This window comes from Coregonus lavaretus, assembly GCF_964263955.1.
Source record: "Coregonus lavaretus genome assembly, chromosome: 16".
Taxonomy (NCBI): Eukaryota; Metazoa; Chordata; class Actinopteri; order Salmoniformes; family Salmonidae; genus Coregonus; species Coregonus lavaretus.
In genome coordinates this window covers 36997689-37016065 of record NC_140003.1, presented here as the reverse complement: position 1 = coordinate 37016065, position 18377 = coordinate 36997689, and the positions used below count along the sequence as shown (strand labels likewise).

Genomic DNA, 18377 nt, shown 5'->3' with positions numbered 1-18377 from the left:
GCTAAAGATGAAAACCTTTCTTATGAGTATTATTATATTATTTATTGACTGACTATGGCTTTCCAAATCGCCCAACACTGCTATTTGTAAGGTTAATTTTAAGTGAATGTTGTGATTTTTTAACCATTGCTGGACCTGTGACCAGAAACAAGCTACATAGGGGCAATACCAGAATAAATGATCTAGTGATTCTGTCTCTTCGCAGCAAAATCTACAGAGCTGAGATTGTGGTATGCCCCATATATATAGCATTCTGTTGGTGGCAAGAATTGTATATAATAATTTAAATTGAAAAACTCAAAGTGTTGAATCAAGTGTTGTTTTTTGTACCAGTTCATAAACCATGTGCCATGGAATCGGTACATCGAAAATCTCTTCCCATTTATTTTGCAACCTCTATGGCGCAGCTGTCAACATTTTTGTCCTCAAATGAAACTGGTATATTTTTCTATTTATACCAAATCCTTTCAGCCAATTTGTATCTTTAATATATGGCAGGCAAACAAGTTCTCTACCTTCTCCCTTTTCCACTTACCATTTTTGTGGTAATGCTGCAATCAGTTGGTTGTAAGTTTGGATTGAGCAGATATTCCCATATATTTTCCATAGCTGCATATGTGACATAACTCCACCGTTTCTAGTCATTATATCATTAATAAATATGATACCAATTGTAAAAAGAAAAACAATAAAGAATGGTTTTCTATTAATCAGTATATTTGAGTTTAACCATAACATTTGTTGTAGTATTTGTTCTATCTTTTCTGGAGGATAAAACTGAAATTATAACCAGCTTGTATGGCTTGTTTACGAAAAGGCGATACTTTAAACAAAATTTCATTTTCAATTAGTCAGAAATGAGAAGTTGTAATCTGTATAAAGGCAAAAAGGCCATTTTTGAACAAAGGATGAGCCTTTCTTAATAATCTACTGGAGAACCATTTTGGGTTTAAGTATAACTTATGTATGAGTGAAGCTTTTAGTGAGAGGTTTAAAGCTTTAATATTTAATAATTTTAGCCACCCAAACTCATATTCATTATATAAATAGGCACATTTAATTTTGTCTGGCTTAGCATTCCAAATATATATATATATTTTTTGTTGCTCATATGACTTAAAAAACGAGTCATCTGGAGTAGGCAGTGCCATTAGTAAGTAAGTAAACTGTGATAGGACCAAAGAGTTAATCAATGTGATTTTTCCATAAATAGACAAGTATTTACCTCTCCATGGTTGCAGAATCTTATCTATTTTTGCAAACTTTCTATTGAAATTGATTGTGGTAAGTTCATTTATATATTTTTAGATGTGAATGCCAAGTATGTCTACTTCACCATCCACCCATTGTATTGGTAAACTACAAGGTAGTGTAAACACTGTGTCTTTTAACTATCCAATACGTAATATGGTACACTTGTCATAATTAGGTTTTAGTCCAGAGAGGCTAGAAAAGTGATCAAGAGCTTCAATGAGACTGTGCAGGGATCCAGATTGCGGATTTAAGAAAAACTTGAGTCATCAGCATACAATGACACTTGTTTTTATCCCCTGGATGTCTAACACCTTGATGTTCTTGTTGGATCTAATTTTAATAGCTAGCATTTCAATGACCATAATAAATAGATATGGAGACAACGGACAGCCTTGTTTTACTCCTCTTTAAAAGCTCAATACTTTCTGAGAAGTAACCATTATTTACAATTGTACATCTGGGGTTGCTGTAAATAACTTTAACCCATTGTATAAGAGATTCACCAAATTTAAAGTAATGTACTTTTTAACATACTTAATTAAAAACATTTTGGAAGGACAACTATTTCACTCATATTGTAATTAATGATATGTCATCTTTCATAGAAATCTGGAAACACTGGACAGTTACTTTAAATATCATCCTATATAACATTTTAATAAAATATCAAAATGAATCTGTTTCATGTCCACACTCACATGATCCTGGTGGTCCAGGTGGGCCCCTGAGCCCAGGCAGGCCGTTGATACCTGGGGGTCCGGGGCTGAGGGCAGGGATACCAAGCTCTCCAGGTGCGCCCATCTCTCCCTTTACCCCTGGCTCTCCGAACGGACCCCACAGATCCAGCACTGTTGGAACATAGATGATGAGGGACATAGGAGAGGATGAATGATTACTGAGGAAATCAAACGTTTGAAAAACACAAAACACAACTACGACATACATCATCTTGTTTTAAGACTTGTTAACAATAGAGTTTTAATTGTTATTATAACATTATAGCAAGTACAGTAGACAAATCTACTAGCTAGGTAACACTACGGACCACTGACTGGATAAGTGAGGGTTTGGTACTGACCTTGTTGTTGATCATGATCCTTCCTAGCAGGAGGTCCAGCGCGGCCTGGAAGACCTTTCTCCCCCTGCAGACCCCTCTGGCCCTGGGGACCCAGCTGTCCAGGAGGACCAGGGGGACCAACTACACCACCCACCCCAACCCCAAAATGGACACAAATCAATATCTATATAACAATCAGTGTTATAACAATATAACAGTGTGAAACATAATATAAAAACTCAACAGATTGCTTTTAATGTTCAACATCATATTCAATGAAAGGTTGACTACCTGGAGTAAGACAATACTGTATATTGATAGACTTGTTGAGAGTGTAGCTGATTGGCTGGAATTAAGATTGACACGGTGATAGAAAAGTGATTGATGAGTCGATTGGTTAATCATACCTCTGTCCCGCCCTCCTGAGGGACCATCATAATAGATCAGCTCTCCTGGTTCTCCTCTGGCACCCTAAAAGCCACAACACCCATCTGTTAAAACCTACTATATGTGTGTAAGGATATGAATGAAAGTTTAGAATGGACTAGTGTCTCTCAAAGCTCTGATAGGATCACCTTTTCACCATCTCTGCCCCTCAGTCCTGGGTTCTCCCAGGTCCCCCTGGAGAGAGAGAGAGAGGAAGAGAGAGAGAGAGAGAGAGAGAGAGAGAGAGAGAGAGAGGGGAAGAGAGAGAGAGAGAGAGAGAGAGAGAGAGAGAGAGAGAGAGAGAGAGAGAGAGAGAGAGAGAGAGAGAGAGAGAGAGAGAGAGAGAGAGAGAGAGAGAGAGAGAGAGAGAGAGAGAGAGAGAGAGAGAGAGAGAGAGAGAGAGAGAGAGAGAAATGAATAGAGAGGGGGAGTGAAGGGGGCTAGTTAGACAAAGTGTTCAACAGCACCACCAAGAGGACAGAAGATGCAACTGCAACACCTCTATTGGTCCATACAAACCTATGCAAACACCAAAACATTCTAGTGTAATTATTTCAGTGGAGGCTGCTGAGGGGAGGACGGCTCATAATAATGGCTGGAACGGTGTGTTATGGCTGGAATGGAGTGAATGGAATGGTATCAATGTTTGATACCATTCCATTTACTCCATTCCAGCCATTATTATGAGCTGTCCTCCCCTCAGCAGCCTCCACTGCTATATAGAGGTGTTGGCATTGTTTGGCTACACACACTTACCCTCAGTCCTTGCTCTCCATCCCGACCAGGGACTCCCTGAAAGAACACACATAAACATTCAACAGGTCAGTATGTCACAAGCAATGACAGGATCAATAGGGCAGATTCATCTGTATTTATAATAGTTTATGAGCAATGCATACAGTATAATGTATGTATAATGTTTGTATGATACTAACCCGTTGCCCAGGCATCCCCATAACACCAGTCTCTCCTTTGTTGTCAGCCTGATAAGAAACAGGTAAAAGAGATGAGTTAGTCAACAATAATCTACAGCGCTAACATGTCCCATTGTGACTACACATGTTAGGATGGTGCATGGTGTCCCCCCCATAAAAAAAAAAAAAGTTGAATGCACCAATTTGTAAGTCGCTCTGGATAAGAGCATCTGCTAAATGACTTAAATGTAAATGTAAAATAAAGACCACAGGAGAAGAGAGGTCACTTACCTCAGGACCAGTATCACCTTTTAACCCTTTCTCACCCTTTCTCCCCTGGAGGAGTCAGAGCAGAACTGCATTAGAGTGATTCAGTCAACACACAATCAAAATCACTGGGAAAACATCCATATTAATTGTATGTTTTTGAACATATTAAAGTGGAGTGTGGAGCTGTACTGACATTGGGTCCAGTAAATGGGCGTGTCTGGGAATGGGTGGAATTCCCTTGAGGACCAGGCTCTCCAGCGTCACCCTGTGGCCAGAGAGGGAAGTGCAGTGATAAAATTGCAGCAGAGATGAGGACATCATTGACAAATCATACTTTTTTGTAGTCAAACACATGAAGTGCTGGGCAGTAAAAACTAAATAAAAAATCTAATAAAAGTGCCTGTAGCTACTCACAACTTCTCCTTTGACCCCCTTCAACACTTTGGTCATGGTGCCCTGAGCAGAAAACACACCAGGTTAAAACACATCCTTAGAATTACGTTTATCTCATTCACTAGCCATGTATTTTGTACGAGAGATTAAACATATTCCCAATTAGCTGGTGCATGTTAGGATCTTACCTTTGGCCCAGGAAGGCCAGGAAACCCTGGTGGGCCCTGAGACAAACCAGAAGAATGATTAGGTATCTAGTACTGTATGTCACAGAAGTGTATATACGGTATAAGGTACAGCAACGCATTCGCATGCGCGCACACACACACACACACACACACACACACACACACACTGCTAACCTGTGGTCCTGGGAGTCCTCTGTAGCCAGACCGACCTGGGTAACCCTGAGGACCCTGAGAGAGAGAAGGGAGGATTGACAATGAGAGAATGTCAGAGCGCAATTCCATTTATAATATGCAGTATATCAATAGTATAATATGCTGGCTATCTTGTACCAGAACTTTTAAGTGACAGGGAAAGGCGGCGGCGCCATACTCACAACTATTCCAGGATATCCAGGCTGCCCTGAATCTCCCTGTAGAAAAGTCACACAGAGAGAAGAGGTTGTTTGTTTGTAGAGTACAAGAGTACATCATATGTGTGTGTAAAGGACGTCACGCTGCTTGCTTAGCGAGTACCACTTCCTCCTGATTCGGCCCATACCTGGCCCGAACTCAGGACCTCTGCCTTGCTAGCACACGTGACCACCCTCCTGAAGTGTCTTACCAGTCAGCGCCACACGAAAATCTAGCTATTCTCTGGAGCAAGTGGGGACACTTCAGGCTGAGGAGTAAGTTGCACACATCCTCATGTGCTACAATCACCCCTCAAACTTACTCAACAGCGACTCCAGCGTTGAGCTGAGCGCAACTGTAGATCCGGATCACGGCACCACAGTAAACGACATCACACTGCTTGCTTAGCGAGTACCATTTCCTCCCGATTCGTCCCATACCTGGCCCGAACTCAGGACCTCTGCCTTGCTAGCACACGTGACCACCCTCCTGAAGCGTCTTACCAGTCGGCGCCACGCGAAAAGCTGTCACATACACCGGATAGGTGCAGTGAAATGTTCTGTTTTACAGGGTTAGCCATAGTAGTACGGCGCCCCTGGAGCAAATTAGGGTTAAGTGCCTTGCTCAAGTGCACATCGACTGATTTTTCACCTTATCGGCTAGGGTATTTTAACCAGCGACCTTTCGGTTACTGGCCCAACTGGCATGATGTACCATTTAAAACAGCCTGTACTATGGACACAGAGGTCATACAGCGCTCTGAGGTGATACTACTGTATGTAATACTATATCAGGTCTATCGCACAGTCCTCCAGCCCTCTCCTCTCACCCTGAAGCGCTCCATGAACACACTCAGCTCCAGAGTGTCTCCCTTCTGGCCCTTCCTGCCCGCCTGACCCTGTGGAGAGAGACGGAGAGAGAGGGGGATGGGTAGACAATTAAAAGAGAAAAAAGGAAGGAAAGGAAGTTATTCAATGTCTCAGGCTACAAGGTGGAAACCTTGATTCTGTCTCCACAAACATCTCTGGTGACATCAACTGGGATCATACATACTTTATACCCGGGCTGGCCATCGTAGCCTGGTTGCCCTGCCAACCCTGAGTCTCCGTGTGTTCCGTTGCACCCGTCTGCTCCAGGTGTTCCACGAGGCCCAGCCTGTCCTGGGTGGCCCTGGATGATGACATGGAGGAGTTAATGACAGACCCTTAACAACATCAGTACACGTTGTATAAAGATTTCTTAAAGTATAAACAAAGCAACAACAGATGTTTTTTTTGGCGTGTGTGTCTGTTATTTATGTGTTTTTGGAGAGCAACATCTCAATCCCACTTACAGGAATACCGTCCGACCCGGAAAACCCAGGAACACCAGTCATCCCCTGCGGAGAAAGGAAAAACACTTACTGTATATAAGTCCATACCAACACTTGATGAGTGGACAATACTAGGCCAGTGTCTGAGATCTCTAGAGAATAATTCTCCAGTCAGTGTTCCTCACCACAGCACCCTTGGGGCCGATGAAGCCTCCTCTGCCCCGGTCGCCCTTCTCTCCCTGGACTCCCTGGACTCCTGGCTCCCCTAGATGTCCTGGAGGCCCCTGGGGGCCCTGATAACCAAGAAGACCAGGCTGGCCCTGAGGAGGAGAGAGACATGTTAATCAACAGACACATTGGAGGATGGAGACTGATAAATATACAAATTTCTACATTGTAGAATAATAGTGAAGACATCAAAACTATGAAATAACACATATGGAATCATGTAGTAACCAAAAAAGTGTTCAACAAATAAAAATATATTTGAGATTTGAGATTCTTCAAATAGCCACCCTTTGCCTTGATGACAGCTTTGCACACTCTTGGCATTATTTCAACCAGCTTCACATGGAAGGCTTTTCCAACAGTCTTGGCTGCTTTTCCTTCACTCTGCGGTCTGACTCATCCCAAACCATCTCAATTTGGTTGAGGTCGAGAGATTGTGGAGGCCAGGTCATCTGATGCAGCACTCCATCACTCTCATTCTTGGTAAAATAGCCCTTACACAGCATGGAGGTGTGTTGGGTAATTGTCTTGAAATGCATTCCAGGTGACTATCTCATGAGGCTGGTTGAGAGAATGCCAAGAGTGTGCAAAGCTGTCATCAAGGCAAAGGGTGGCTATTTGAAGAATCTCAAATATAAAATATATTTTGATTTGTTTTTACACCTTTTTGGTTACTACATGATTCCATATGTGTTATTTCATAGCTTATTATTATTCTACAATGTAGAAAATAGTAAAAAATAAAGAAAAACCCTTGAAAGAGTAGGTGTTCTAAAACTTTTGACCGGTAGTGTATATGTGATGAAAAGAGTGTTTAAACTCACCTATTGATGCTGTAAAAAGAACCTAGAAATGCCATTCACTCCCCTTACAGGCAGGTAACTGGGGGTTTAGTATTGAATAGAGGTTAAAGCACCACAACAATGCAACCACTTCCACATTATGAGTTGGCTGTCAAATGAAATGAAGAACTACAGCAGCTAAACATGTTGCAGTGGGGGTGAGACTCCACCCAGTGGTGGTTTTCTGGCATTACTACAACCCTAGGTGGAGAAACAGTATTTAGACTAGGGGAACAGTGAGGAAGCAGAGAGATTGATTCCGTGCAATAGCCCAGGTAGTCCGGTCGTCACTAGTTACCACAGCCACAAAGTCATAAACCATGGCTGTTTCTACAATTTATCTTCTTAAAATGTGATTTTAAACCTGACCTTAACCTTAACCACACTGCTAACCTTATGCCTAATAACCTTAAATTAAGACCAAAAACATGTTTACGATATAGCACATGTTGATTTGTGGCTGTGCTATCTAGTGGAAACTGGGCCAGACTAAATGAAAATCATCATTAGACTTTGCCACCCCAAAGTGGACAAATACGTGAAATTTGGCCCTCTGGCCCATGGACTAAGGGTGAGCGCTTTTATCAGTAAAGTGGGAATAAGGTGCCAAAAGAATGTACAGTATGTAAATCTATTTGCAACAGGACGAAGACACTTGACTACATTTTTTGTCATTTAGCAGACGCTCTTATCCAGAGCGACTTACAGTTAGTGAGTACATACATATTTGTATTTATTTTTCATACTGGCCCCCCGCGGGAATCAAACCCACAACCCTGGCATTGCAAACACCATGCTCTACCAACATCCCTGCCGGCCATTCCCTCCCCTACCCTGGACCAATTGTGCGCCACCTCATGGGTCTCCCAGTCACGGCCGGCTACAACAGAGCCTGGATTCGAACCAGGATCTCTAGTGGCACAGCTAGCACTGCGATGCAGTGCCTTAGACCACTGCGCCACTCGGGAGAGTAGACTAGAAACATAAACTCAGATAAACTGAAAGTAATCAATAACTAAAACACAGCTCTGAATAAGACCTCAATAATGCCTGATAGAACACCAGTATGGGAACGTTGCCCCTGTCTGGCATAGACAGAAATGACTTTTCTAGCCTCCCTGGCTGGCATTGGCCTACCTCCCACCTGGACCATTTGCACCAATTATAAACCAATGCTTTCCACAAAGGCATGAAATCACAATTAATATATTCAGGTAACAATTTCTCAATTACCATAAATATATACATCACATTTATTATTGTTATTATGACTATTATTATTATTATTATTTTTGTGTAGAACCTTACATTAATCACAAATAAACCAGGGTACACATTTCTCTCTCCCTTAGCAATTGCGTTACCCCGCACACACAGGGGTCGTGTTCCTTTGCACAGACGTTGCTGACGCATGCCAGATCTTACACTGCCTGGATAGATATTTTAAATATCAGCTAACCACAATATATGTTATAGCAATCTGGTGCCCAATGCCAAAGTCGATGACATGACACACAAACACCGGTTGATGCATGCAACATCTGAGCAGGGGAACACGACCATGATAATTGGCGCTGCCGAACACAGCTCTGAATGTACTAATGCCAAGAATGTGAAAAACTGTAATCAAGGCAAAGGGTGGCTACTTTGAAGAACGTAAAATCTGAAATATATTTTGATTTGTTTAACACTTTTTTGGTTCCTACATGATTTAATGTGTTATTTCATAGTTTTGATGTGTTCACTATTATTGTAGAATGTAGAAAATAGTAAAAATAAAGAAAAACCCTTGAATGAGTAGGTGAGTCCAAACTTTTGACTGGTACTGTAAATGAGTATATGTACAGACACACACACACAGACACACAGACACACACACACACACTTCCTTTAATCTCGCCATCATATACACAGAGCATGCAGTCAGATAAGAGAGTGGCTTGGCTTGGGGCAGGAGGCGAGAAAGTAGGCTGTTTGAAACTTCACAATGTCTAAATATAACGCTGTGATTAAGATACTCTGTGTGTAGAAAGAGAAAGAACTCAGGGATGGATAGGGAAGTCAAAAAGAGTGGGAGAAGCCATGTATCTGTAGTGATGATGATGGTTGAAATACACTACACTGAACAAAAATATAAATGCAACATGTAAAGCGTCGGTCCCATGTTTCATGAGCTGAAATAAAAGATCCCCGAAATTTTTCATATGCACAAAAAGCTTATTTTGCAAAAATGTTTTTGCCACAAATGTGTTTAGGGCTGGAGCTGGGGGACCCAAAGTAATAAGAGGAAATACAAAAACAAAGTCAGACAACAAGGCAGACAAACTCCCCGAACCCTACTATCCAGAGTGATAGAGTGGCTCACTTTAACTTATTGTGGATCAGAGTCAGTCCTGTGTCTGACCACCAAGTTTGCGCTTGAGAGGGGGGTGTTTGTGTGTGTGTGTGTGTGTGTGCCATCGTTGCATGTGTTTTGGCAATGGCTTTTGGCAACGCCTTACCAATGTGAGTTACACAGGCTCCTGACCAATTCTGCTATTTTGTGTGTTTTTTCATGCTCATCAGAATTTTTTTTGTACTGTACATAATGTCTCCGTCATCATTTCCTATGACCGAAAACAGCTTCTGGAGGAACAGCGATTGATTGAATGGCGCCGGAGAAGACGGCTGCCGTTTTACAGCCCTCAAACCAATTGTACTATTATGTGTGTTAATTCGCGTTATTTGTAATTTATTCTGTACATAATGTTTCTGCCACCGTCTCTTATGACCAGAAAGATCTTCTGGATATCAGGACAGCGATTACTCACCTCGTATTGGACGGAAAAAATTTATCCAACGAGTCGGACGTGAAGGATATTCTACAGACACCCGACAAGGCCCAAATCCCTGTCATTCGCATTAGAAAGAGACAGAGATATCGTGGACGTAGGTCGCGGTGCCTTGTAAGGATCCGACGGCGAGCGAGTAAACTGTCTCTTCCATCAATCCTATTAGCCCATGTTCAATCATTTGAAAATAAATTGGACGACCTAAGATTAAGGTTATCCTACCAACGGGACATTAAAATCTGTAATATCTTATGTTTCACAGAGTCGTGGCTGAACAACGACATGGATAACATACAGCTGGCGGGATATACGCTACATCGGCAGGATAGAACGGCTGACTCCGGTAAGACAAGGGGTGGCGGTCTGTGTATATTTGTAAACAACAGCTGGTGCATAAAACGTAATACTAAGGAAGTCTCAAGGTTTTGCTTGCCTGAGGTAAAGTATCTCATGATAAGCTGTAGACCACACAATTTACCAAGAGAGTTTTCATCTATATTTTTTGTAGCTGTCTATTTACCACCACAAACCAATGCTGGCACTAAGATTGCACTCAATGAGCTGAATAAAGCCATAAGTAAACAGGAAAACACTAATCTAGAGGCAGCGCTCCTAGTGGCCAGGGAATTTAATGCAGGGAAACTTAAATCCGTTCTTCCTAATTTCTACCCGCATGTTAAATGTGCAACCAGAGAAAAAAAAATACTCTAGACCACCTTTACTCCACACACAGAGAAGCGTACAAAGCTCTCCCTCGCCCTCCATTTGGCAAATCTGACCATAACTCTATCCTCCTGATTCCTGCAAATAAGCAAAAACTAAAGCAGGAAGCACCAGTAACTGTTAATAAGGAAGTGGTCAGATGACGCAGATGCTAAGCTTGCACAGACAGGAATATGTTCCGGGATTCATCCGATAGCATTGAGGAGTACACCACATCAGTCACTGGCTTCATCAATAAGTGCATCGATGACGTCGTCCCCACAGTGACCGTACGTACATACCCCAACCAGAAGCCATGGATTACAGGCAACATCCGCACTGAGCTAAAGGGTAGAGCAACAGTTTTCAAGGAGCGGGACTCTAACCCGGATGCTTATAAGAAATCCCGCTATGCCCTCCGACGAACCATCAAACAGGCAAAGAGTCAATACAGGACTAAGATTGAATCGTATTACACCGGCTCTGACGCTCGTCGGATGTGGCAGGGCTTGAAAACTATTACAGACTACAAAGGGAAGCACAGCCGCGAGCTGCCCAGTGACATAAGCCTACCAGATGAGCTAAATCACTTCTATGCTCGCTTCGAAGCAAGCAACACTGAAGCATGCATGAGAGCATCAGCTGTTCTGGATGACTATGTGATCACGCTCTCCGTAGCCGATGTGAGTAAGACTTTTAAGCAGGTCAACATTCACAAGGCCGCAGTGCCAGATGGATTACCAGGACGTGTACTCCGAGCATGCACTGACCAACTGGCAAGTGTTTTCAACATGTCCTTGACTGAGTCTGTAATACCAACATGTTTCAAGCAGACCACCATAGTCCCTGTGCCCAAGAACACTAAGATAACCTGCCTAAATGACTACCGACCCGTAGCACTAATGTCTGTAGCCATGAAGTACTTTGAAAGGCTAGTCAAGGCTCACATCAACACCATCATCCCAGACACCCTGGACCCACTCCAATTCGCATACCACCCCAACAGATCCCCTGATGGTGCAATCTCTATTGCACTCCACACTGCCCTCTCCCACTTGTACAAGAGGAACACCTATGTGAGAATGCTGTTCATTGACTACAGCTCAGCATTCAACACTATAGTGTTCTCCAAGCTCATCACTAAGCTTAGGACCCTGGGACTTAACACCTCCCTCTGTAACTGGATCCTGGACTTCCTGACGGGCAGCCCCCCAGGTGGTGAGGGTAGGCAACAACACATCCACCACGCTGACCCTCAACACGGGGGTGTGCTTAGTCTCCTCCTTTACTCCCAGTTCTCCTACGACTGTGTGGCCGTGCATGATTCCAACACTATCATTAAGTTAGCTGACGACACAACGGTGGTTGGCCGGGTGATCACCGCGACGATGGTACAACCTATAAGGAGGAGTTCAGAGACCTGGCAGTGTGGTGCCGGGACAACAACCTCTCCCCTAATGTCAGCAAGACAAAGGAGTTGATCTTGGACTACAGGAAACAGAGGGCAGAACACGCCTCCATCCACATCGATGGAGCTGTAGTGGAGCGGGTCGAGAACCATAAGTTCCTTGGTGTCAACATCACTAAGGAATTAACATACTCCATACACATCAACACAGTTGTGAAGAAGGCACGAAAATGCCTCTTCCCCCTCAGGAGGATGAAAAGATTTGGCATGGGAACCTCAGATCCTCAAAAAGTTATACAGCTGCACCATTGAGAGCATCTTGACTGGCTGCATCACCGCTTGGTATGGCAACCGCTTGGCATCCGACTGCAAGGCGCTACAGAGGGTAGTGCGTATGGCCCAGTACATCGCTGGGACTGAGCTCCCTGCCATCCAGGACCTCTATACCAGGCGGTGTCAGAGGCCCTAAGAATTGTCTCTCTGCTACCACACGGCAAGCGGTACCGATGCACTAAGTCTGGAACCAACAGGACCCTAAACAGCTTCTACCCCCAAGCCATAAGACTGCTAAATAGTTAACCAAATAGCTACCCAGACTATCTGCATTGACCCTTTTTGCACTAACTCTTTTGAATCATCACATATGCTGCTGCCACTGTTTATTATCTTTCATGTTGCCTAGTTATTTTACCCGTACCTATATATACAGTGGGGGGAAAAAGTATTTAGTCAGCCACCAATTGTGCAAGTTCTCCCACTTAAAAAGATGAGCCTGTAATTTTCATCATAGGTACACGTCAACTATGACAGACAAAATGAGGAAAAAAAATCCAGAAAATCACATTGTAGGATTTTAAATGAATTTATTATTATGGTGGAAAATAAGTATTTGGTCAATAACAAAGTTTCTCAATACTTTGTTATATACCCTTTGTTGGCAATGACACAGGTAAAACGTTTTCTGTAAGTCTTCACAAGGTTTTCACACACTGTTGCTGGTATTTTGGCCCATTCCTCCATGCAGATCTCCTCTAGAGCAGTGGTTTTGGGGCTGGCGCTGGGCAACACGGACTTTCAACTCCCTCCAAAGATTTTCTATGGGGTTGAGATCTGGAGACTGGCTAGGCCACTCCAGGACCTTGAAATGCTTCTTACGAAGCCACTCCTTCGTTGCCCGGGTGGTGTGTTTGGGATCATTGTCATGCTGAAAGACCCAGCCACGTTTCATATTCAATGCCCTTGCTGATGGAAGGAGGTTTTCACTCAAAATCTCACGATACATGGCCCCATTCATTTTTTCCTTTACACGGATCAGTCGTCCTGGTCCCTTTGCAGAAAAACAGCCCCAAAGCATGATGTTTCCACCCCCATGCTTCACAGTAGGTATGGTGTTCTTTGGATGCAACTCAGCATTCTTTGTCCTCCAAACACGACGAGTTGAGTTTTTACCAAAAAGTTCTATTTTGGTTTCATCTGACCATATGACATTCTCCCAATCCTCTTCTGGATCATCCAAATGCACTCTAGCAAACTTCAGACGGCCTGGACATGTACTGGCTTAAGCAGGGGGACACGTCTCTGCACTGCAGGATTTGAGTCCCTGGCTGCGTAGTGTGTTACTGATGGTAGGCGTTGTTACTTTGGTCCCAGCTCTCTGCAGGTCATTCACTAGGTCCCCCCGTGTGGTTCTGGGATTTTTGCTCACCGTTCTTGTGATCATTTTGACCCCACGGGGTGAGATCTTGCGTGGAGCCCCAGATCGAGGGAGATTATCAGTGGTCTTGTATGTCTTCCATTTCCTAATAATTGCTCCCACAGTTGATTTCTTCAAACCAAGCTGCTTACCTATTGCAGATTCAGTCTTCCCAGCCTGGTGCAGGTCTACAATTTTGTTTCTGGTGTCCTTTGACAGCTATTTGGTCTTGGCCATAGTGGAGTTTGGAGTGTGACTGTTTGAGGTTGTGGACAGGTGTCTTTTATACTGATAACAAGTTCAAACAGGTGCCATTAATACAGGTAACGAGTGGAGGACAGAGGAGCCTCTTAAAGAAGAAGTTACAGGTCTGTGAGAGCCATAAATCTTGCTTGTTTGTAGGTGACCAAATACTTATTTTCCACCATAATTTGCAAATAAATTCATTAAAAATCCTACAATGTGATTTTCTGGATTTTTTTTCTCAATTTGTCTGTCATAGTTGACGTTTACCTATGATGAAAATTACAGGCCTCTCTCATCTTTTTAAGTGGGAGAACTTGCACAATTGGTGGCTGACTAAATACTTTTTTCCCCACTGTACATACTGTACCTCAACTACCTCGTACCCCTGCACATCGACTCAGTACTGGTACCCCGTGTATGTAGCCATGTTATCGTTACTCATTGTGTATTTATTCCTCGTGTTATTCTTTTTTTCTATTCGTTTTCTATTTTTCTCTCTGCATTGTTGGGAAGGGCCCGTCAGTAAGCATTTCACTGTTAGTCTACACCTGAAGGGCAGTATAATACTTGGCATGCATTCTGGGGTGGGAGGTTGTGTGTTTGGGTTGAGTAGGTTTTAGGGTAGAACAGTTGTTTTAAACAGGGGGGTTTTGGTCCTGTCCCAACATCAACAGCTGTTCCCAATGAGTGCCGAGACAGACAGCTCATCCTGTCAACACAACATAGCTGCAGGACCCTCTTCCCTGGAACAGGACTGGTGGTCAGAGGAGGCTGGTGGGAGGAGCTATAGGAGGATGGGCTAATTGTAATGTCTGGAATGGAATTAATGGAACGTATCAAACACATCAAACATATGGAAACCACACGTTTGACTCCGTTTGATTCATTCCAGCCTCCACTGCTGGTGATGTATATCTCAATCACTTTAGTCATTTCTACTGCAACTCACAGGATGTAAACCATGGTTGCTTGGGGTGCAGCCATCAACGGTTGGAGGAGGAATTTGAAAACTTTAGAAAACAACTCCAAAACAGGAGTGTTACACAACTGCTAGAAACGACTTCTTTCAAACAAACTAGAGAAGGATTTCAAAACCATACACCAATGGGATGAGTGTATTCTGGTTCAGTAAGGTGATGGTATTCTGGTGTAGTTTCATGGTGGTAAAGAAAAGCAGCCTTGTCCGAGACAGAATGGCCCATAGGGCAGGAGTCTATCTCCTGTTTCTGTAGCGGGAGGCAACTCGTACAGCTCATCTTATCCAAGTACATCCATTAAACACTGAACTGTGCCTGTGTCTTGCCCAGTCTTCACCAGACTAATTGTTTTTTATTAAGACAAGTTAGGGGCTTAGGACCACCGGCACCTGTTGGGGTCATCCCATGACATCATCATTCCAACCCCTCTCCAGGGGGATGGACACAGATGTCTTACATCATTAGTTGACGCACAGAAATCTCTGGAATGTTATGTCTGAAGGAAGGTTTTACATGCACACACACACACACGAAATACCCTATCACATATATGAAGTCCATAATTGTAATCTATTAAATCTATTATTTTCCTCAATGATAAATGATACAGTCTTAATACATTCTAGTCTGCTAAATAATTCACAGTGAGTGAGAAAATCTACAGTGCCCAATGGGAGGATAAGACCAGAATAAGATGGATGGGATAGGATGTGGAAATTTTCCTCTACAGAGACTTCAGAAAGTATTCATACCCCTTGACTTATTACACATTTTGTTGTGTTACAGCCTGAATTCAAAACGGATTAAATAGATTATTTTTGTCACCCATCTACACACACAATACCCCATAATGACAAAGTGAAAACATGTTTTTTGAAATTTCAGCAATTTTATTGAAAATGAAATACAGAAATATCTCAATTACATAAGTATTCACACCCCTGAGGCAATGCATGTTAGAATCACCTTTGGCAGCGATTACAGCTGTGAGCCTTTCTGGGTAAGTCTTTAAGAGCTTTGCACACCTGGATTGTACAATATCTGCACATTATTCTTTATAAAATTCTTCAAGCTCTGTCAAGTTGGTTATTGATCATTGCTAGACAGCCATTTTCAAGTCTTGCCATAGATTTTCAAGCCAATTTAAGTCAAAGCTGTAACTAGGCCACTTAAGAACATTCAATGTCGTCTTGGTAAGCAACTCCAGTGTATATTTGGCCTTGTATTTAAGGTTATTGTCCTGCTGAAAGGTGAATTCGTCTCCCAGTGTCTGTTGGAAAGCAGACTGAACCAGGTTTTCCTCTAGTATTTTGCCTGTGCTTATCTCTATTCCGTTTCATTTAATCCTAAAAAACTCACTAGTCCTTGCCGATGACAAGCATACACATAACATGATGCAGCCACCACCATGCTTGAACATTTGAAGAGTGGTACTCAGTGATGTGTTGGATTTGCCCCGAACATAACACTTTGTATTCAGGACACAAAGTTAATTTATTTGCCACATTTCTTGCCTTAGTGCAAACAGGATGCATGTTTTGGAATATTTTTATTCTGTACAGGCTTCCTTCTTTTCACTCTGTCATTTAGATTAGTATTGTGGAGTAACTACATTTTTCTCCTATCACAGCTAGTTACAAAGTTTAAACTCTGTAACTGTTTTAAAGTCACCATTGGCCTCATGGTGAAATCCCTGAGTGGTTTCCTTCCTCTCCGGCAACTGAGTTAGGAAGGACGCCTGTATCTTTGTAGTGACTGGGTGTATTGATACACCATCCAAAGTGTAATTAATAACTTCACCATGCTCAAAGGGATATTCAGTGTCTGCTTGCCCTTCTTTGCGAGGCATTGGAAAACCTCCCTGGTCTTTGTGGTTGAATCTGTGTTTGAAATTCACTGCTCGACTGAGGGACCTTACAGATAATTGTATGTGTGGGGTACAGAGATGAGGCAGTCATTAAAAAATAATGCTAAACATTATTATTGCACACAGAGTGAGTCCATGCAATTTAGTATGTGACTTGTTAAGCAAATTCTGACTCCTGAACTTATTTAGAATTCATTTTAAATTCAGGCTGTTACACAACAAATGTGGAAAAAGTCAAGGGGTATGGATCCTTTCTGAAGGCACTGGAAGTACCCAAGGACCTACAGTACATGTCTAGTGTGTGTGTGTGTGTGTATGTGTGTGTGTGTGTATATATATAAGAGACTACTGTCAAGTGCAGTGGTATGGTATGTGCACTGGGCTGTATCTTTCTGCATGGCTAAAACACAGAGCTGATAAATGCCATTCTTCATGTGAAGCTGATAAAGGAGGGGAAGGGGAGATAGGTGTACAGGATGTGTGTAATTGTGTGTGTGTGTTTAAGAATCAGGGGAGAACACCTAAACCAAAACAAGAGTAAATCACAGGGGACCTGAACAAACACCACAATATCTGAAGCAAATGAACCCCTTCACCTCACTCCTACTCTGTTGTAGTCTGTCCACCCTCCCCTAAACCTCTCCCTTACTTTCTTTCTTTCTTTCTTTCTTTCTTTCTTTCTTTCTTTCTTTCTTTCTTTCTTTCTTTCTTTCTTTCTTTCTTTCTTTCTTTCTTTCTTTCTTTCTTTCTTTCTTTCTTTCTTTCTTTCTTTCTTTCTTTCTTTCTTTCTTTCTCTCCTCTCCTATTTATTCCCTGTCTTAATCCTAAATCTCTGTTTGCCTATCAGGCACTTGGCACAGACGTCAGTTCAACGTCTAGTTTTGATTTACATTTGGTTGAGTTGTCAACTAATGTGAATTCAACGTGAAATTAACAACAAATGTAATTGGATTTAGGTTAAAAGTGGGGTGAATTTTTTTTTAAATGCCCTTACGTTGATTACGTTGAGTTTTCCACGTTGATTCAACGTCATCCCATTGATATTTGGGTTGAAATGACGTGGAAACAATGTTGATTCAACCAGTTTTTGCCCAGTGGGTTCCTAACTCTCTCTCAATTCTCCTCCTCACTCTAACACCACTATGTACTGTAACTCCTCTCCTCTCCTCTCCTCTCCTCTCCTCTCCTCTCCTCTCCTCTCCTCTCCTCTCCTCTCCTCTCCTCTCCTCTCCTCTCCTCTCCTCTCCTCTCCTCTCCTCTCCTCTCCTCTCCTCTCCTCTCCTCTCCTCTCCTCTCCTCTCCTCTACTCTCATTTCCCACCCCCTGATCTTCTGACCTAGTTCTGTCAGCTGTTTTATCCCAGCTCCCTGGCACACAGC

The 18377-nt window shown here is 42.7% G+C and overlaps 1 protein-coding gene across 1 annotated transcript in view; it reads right to left on the bottom strand.

The window, feature by feature from the left end:
• The window catches only part of LOC311143831 (uncharacterized protein), a 105336-nt gene that overhangs the window by 15033 nt on the left and 71926 nt on the right, over positions 1–18377 (bottom strand). The window contains 17 exon segments of the mRNA XM_084179713.1: positions 1953–2102; positions 2333–2452; positions 2719–2782; positions 2887–2916; positions 2918–2932; positions 3494–3529; positions 3673–3720; positions 3943–3987; positions 4115–4186; positions 4336–4377; positions 4503–4538; positions 4677–4730; positions 4877–4912; positions 5722–5790; positions 5946–6062; positions 6226–6270; positions 6390–6524. Coding sequence (XP_084035839.1) covers positions 1953–2102; positions 2333–2452; positions 2719–2782; positions 2887–2916; positions 2918–2932; positions 3494–3529; positions 3673–3720; positions 3943–3987; positions 4115–4186; positions 4336–4377; positions 4503–4538; positions 4677–4730; positions 4877–4912; positions 5722–5790; positions 5946–6062; positions 6226–6270; positions 6390–6524 — 1114 coding nt within the window.